The sequence below is a fragment of the Otolemur garnettii genome, unplaced genomic scaffold, assembly GCF_000181295.1.
Source record: "Otolemur garnettii isolate 467f Iridium unplaced genomic scaffold, OtoGar3 scaffold00038, whole genome shotgun sequence".
Lineage (NCBI taxonomy): Eukaryota > Metazoa > Chordata > Mammalia > Primates > Galagidae > Otolemur > Otolemur garnettii.
This window is the reverse complement of record NW_003852433.1, coordinates 249,742-254,614: the sequence shown is the minus strand read 5'-3', so window position 1 is coordinate 254,614 and position 4,873 is coordinate 249,742. Positions and strand designations below refer to the sequence as shown.

The 4,873-nt window shown below is 46.5% G+C and overlaps 1 protein-coding gene across 1 annotated transcript in view; it reads right to left on the bottom strand.

Annotated features, from left to right (window-relative positions):
* Positions 1 to 3,124: 3,124 nt before the first annotated feature.
* The window catches only part of SGSM1 (small G protein signaling modulator 1), an 86,126-nt gene continuing 84,377 nt past the window's right edge, over positions 3,125 to 4,873 (bottom strand). Inside the window, exon 26 of the mRNA XM_003789831.3 lies at positions 3,125 to 4,446. Within this exon, the coding sequence (XP_003789879.1) occupies positions 4,358 to 4,446 (89 nt within the window). The 3' untranslated portion in view covers positions 3,125 to 4,357. The remainder of the gene's footprint in view (positions 4,447 to 4,873) is intronic.

The following is a 4,873-nucleotide window of genomic DNA, read 5'->3' as shown; positions in this document are numbered from 1 at the left end:
ACCAGGATTTTTCTGCTGATTCTTCATGAGTGTTTTCTTGTATCTGATTCCTTACCCTAATTTTCCTTTCGTTTCTTCTTGCTCTTTAAGTTACTGTGCTGCTGGCCTAAAGTTTTAATCAGTCGTTTTGGTACAAGACCAGAAGGATGAGAAGATTGAAGAGCAAGAAGGGAAAAAAAAATTTAAAAAGAAAGAAAAAAGAGAAAGAAGAGGGAGTAAAAGGAAATATTGACAAAAGGAAGAAAGGCACTGAAAAAAAAATTGGCCCTGGGCCAGCTAATCAACAATGACAAGTACAACAAAAAACAGCAGGGCATTGTGGCAGGCGCCTATAGTCCCAGCTACTTGGGAGGCTGAGGCAAGAGAATCACTTAAGCCCAAGAGTTTGAGATTGCTGTGAACTGTGACGCCACAGCACTCTACCAAGGGTGACATAGTGAGACTGTCTCAAAAAAAACAAAAAAAAAAAATCAGCACAATTCAGGTAGAAAATGTGGGCACAAGACTCTATTCAAGTGCTCTTTGCTACAAGGAGAAGCAGAAGCAGGGGGAGAAGGAAGAGCAGGAAGAGGGTAGGCAATGGTGGCCATGATGCAGACTGCATGCATGCACAGGACCAAGACCACTCTATCTCCACTGGGTCATGAAAGCATGCCTCGTGATTCAAGATTTATCTTGTCACATCTAGTTCAGATGCACATGTTTAGGAAAATCTTGACAAAAAGCAAAAATGTTCTCTTGGGATTTTTCCCTGTAAAATACATTGTCAATGACCAGAGGTCAACAGTGCATGTAACCAGCCATTTGTGCACACACGACAGGTGCTCTGATGTTCCCCGGGGTCTGGCAGTGCTAGGTGGCTGTAAGCCATAGTGGAATCCTCCAGAAAGAGGGCCACATGGACCGAGTTAAGGATTAAGTCAGAGAAATGAGACTGGGGACCTCAAAGCGCAGTCGGAACACCAGGACCTGTCTTTCTTCTGAGAAACTTCCCTCAGGAAGAAGCAAACCTTTCAACTAAGAGAGCCCCCAAATGGGCTGGAAAAAAGACAAAGGCAAATCCCACGGGGCTGCTTCTGTCAGTGGCTTCACACTCACTCTGCTAGGAATCTTCCAAGAAAGCAGTGATGGCGCACAGCCAGGTACATGATGTCATCTGTAAATTCCTCTGCTACTTTGTAGGCTTAGTTTGGAAATCCAACTTTCTCTATATATAACCTGAAGTTTTGATGGGTGCTCATTAGATTAAATCAAGCTTTAGGGTGGCTCCGGTGGCTAAAAATGGTAGGGAGCCGGTCCCATATGTCGGGGGTGGCGGGTTCAAACCCAGCCCCGGCCAAAAATAGATAAATAAATAAATAATTCAAGCTTTATTTTTTTAGTTGAAAACCAGATGTTTCTGGCTATGTTTAGAAATTTCTGGAGGTGAAGATCCATGCAAAGGTCCCCATTGCCTGATGACTGTGGTTCTGAATGGCAGCCATGAGTGAGAACCAGAGATGCCTGGCAGATGGGTGTGTAGTCTGTGGGAACATCAGAGGTGAGAGATGAGCTAGCTCAGCAGTCAGGATGCAGAGAGGCGTTACTTAAAGGTACACTCCCATGTCAAATGACAGACTGACTGGGGACTTCCATGGTACTAGACCTTGGGGGATGTGGAAGACAGTTTGCAAAAGTGGCCTCAATTATTTCCCTGCTTGTATCTATGTTCCTTTTCAATGTCATCTTTGAAAGCCCCTTATTAGGAAGAGGAATCTTTTTTCCCACCTCTAATTCTAGGCTCAGTTATGTGACTTACTCTGACCAACAGAATGTGGCAGTAATGACTTTATGCCAGCGAGGCTGGGATAATAAGAGGCAGTGCCTGTTTCTGCTTCCTTTCATACCATTTGCCATCAAAGCCATGCAAACAGGCCAAAGCTAGCCTGCAGGAGGATGAGAGTCACATGATCTAGTTTCCTCCACTGGCCCAGCCAATAGCCATCAGAAGTGGAGATGCCTATCTGTCCATCAGTTGACCACAGACACATGAAGGAGTCCGTCTGAGACCAGAAGAACCTCCCAACTGAACTCAGCCCAGACTTTTAACCCATAGAATCATGAGGTAAAGAAATGACTATTTTAAACCACTGTGTTTTGGGTGGTTTGTCATGCGGCATCACTTGTGGTACCGGCTGACTGGTACAAGGGATGTGGAGTGATTCACCTTTCTGGGGAAAGGCCAGGCAACTGTCATGAGAAGCTGACCCCATCTGGGGTCATGCAGGTGGAAGAGCAATAACATAGTCTTCAGAAGCAAACATTTCTTTCTTTCCAATTAAAAAAAAATTTAAGAAAACCCCCCAATAATGAAACAAACAAAAAAAGCAGATTCACATATTTCTGTTTATATATATTTCTCTCTATATAGACACAACTCCTCAGTAAACATTTACAGGATATGTGGGCCATACTGGAAAAAAAGAGGGCACTGCATATACAGAACAACTCCCACGCATCCAATTCCAGGACACAGACACACACAATGTACAAAGATCTGAATAAGCACGATAAACAAAATATATACGAATTATTCCAAATCACAACCACAGATGCTCTTCAGAACACCACAAGAAAAGGCAGAGAAGTCATCTTGTGCTGTACTGTGAAACTAGTTAGACTAGTCTAACTAGTCTGTCTGTTAAAAAAATAAATGAAGAATCAGAAGGTCTGGGACTTGGGTCTTGCTAAAATAACATCCTCTGTAGGGAACTGCTCAGTGGCAAAATAAGACTTCATCTCCAGGGGCCTTCTGCACATTTCTTCCTATTTGGGGAAGCTGGGGGGCCAGGGTGGGCAGATGCAACTGTAACAGCAGCAAGGACGTTGACTAAGAGAACTGGGACTGGTGAGATTATTGTAACTTCAAGTCTCCCATGGAGGGAGTTCTCTTCCAGCAAGGTCTGACTTGGCCTCTGTCCATCTGCACCACTCAGGGCAGAGGCTGGGAGTTCAGACAAAGCTGCAGTTGCTGCAGCAGAGAGAAAGCTTGACAAGCACACAGGGCAGGGATGCCTTCCACCCTGGTTTGCTCTGGGTGGGAAGACTAACAGGCCCCTTAAACACCTCAGGAGGCTGCATTTCCTATCTCATCCCCTCTCCAAAGTCCTACCTGACGTTCTTTCAGCACCCTAGAGGGAGCAGGTCTATTGGGAAAGACCCTCCCCCCTGGTGTTCACTGTTTCCTCCCATTCTGGGTCCATTCTCAGAACAGAGGAATTGTCTAGACTGCTCTCTTAAAGGGAGAGGCAGGCAGAAAGAGTAAACTAGTTCATGTGCAGCCTGTTTTTGGATTGGTGACTCTCTGAAGATGTGGAGATGGCTGTTCCCAGATTTAGCCATGCCCTGGCCCCAGTTCCTCAGCAGGTGTTTCCTAAGGAAAACATACCACACTCTACCCTGGCTGACCTCTGCCTGCCTTTTCCTTCTTTGTCCTGAGTAAGCTTAGAGAAAAGCCGGCCTTCTTGATCAAGAAGCTTTCACCAAACAAATGCCTTTCTGAGACTCAGTATGTAGAAGAAGAGGTGAGGCCCTCCCTTGGACAAAGGCAGCAGGATGTGGATTCTGCCTTGACCTCTTTGTGCAGGTCCCAAAGACAGTGGGGAGGAAGGTACATTTGTAGCCTTCCTCTAAGTCAGTGGTTCTCAAATAGGGGCAACTGTGCCCTGCAGGGGACATCTGGCAATGTCTAGAGACATTTTTTTGTTGTTGTTACAACCAGGGGTAGGGATAGGGGATGGTGCAACTGGCATCTTGTAGGTAGAGGTCAGGGGGGCTGCTCAACATCCTACAATACACAGGAAAGTCCCCCTCAAAATAATCACCTGCCCCAAATGTCAGTAATACTGCCGGGGAGAGACCCTGCTCAGAGCCAGTCTGTGGCCATGTTCTGGAACATTTCCCAAGGCCCCTTTCAGAGTGCAGAGATGGTCCCATAGACTTCTTCTACACTAATTTCAAAACAAAAATTCCATCCCAAAGTCTCATCTGACCAGACAGCTTGGAAGGATGGAGAAAGAAAAGGACATCCTTTTGGAATCCAGAAACGGCACCAACAACCCCCAGCTCCCACAAGGGAGAAATGCCAAGACATTTGCAGGCAATCTTTGGTCAAACAGCAGAACGTATAAGGCTGAACTAAGGGACACCCCCTTGACCCCACTCCGCCCAGCAACCAAAGTCAGGATAGTTTCTCTCGCACAGAAGTCAGTGCACTTGAACAGGCCCTGGCTTCAGGGATAGCCCTCCGGCAGGGAAGTAAAGAGGGCAGAGGACGGGCAGGGGGCGGCTCGCTGGCACTGCTTGGGTGAGGTGCCCCTCACTTGTTCTCAATCAGAGTCTGAACCTTGTACACGAGGTCCCGGGCCAGCTTCAGGACTTGCTTGGTGTTGTGTCGCTCGGCCATTTCTGAAAGAGGAGAAGGCGAAATCTCATGAGCCTCCTTCTGTGGGCAGCCTTGGGATGCACTTCTAGCCCCTGAGAGGGTCTCTGGAAGCAGAGACTTTGGAGGAGGCCTGTACCTCCAGATCCCACTTTCCTCATCTGTAAAATGGGGACTGTCAGAGCAGCCACTTCTCCAGGTCACGATGGGGATCAAATGAGGTTGGTTCACAGAACATGCTTAAAAACCATGATGTTGTTCCTCCCCTCTCCTATAAACAGAAAGTGTGAAAGCAATGCCAGGCACACAGTAGATGCATAAACGTATAAAAAGGGGGAAGCAATAACGAGAGAAAAGGAGAAAGGAGGAGAGGGAAGGATAAAAAAGCTAATAATAATAATAATTTTATCAAGAGCCACACAAAATGTAGACCCGTAAACCAGAGAAACTCTA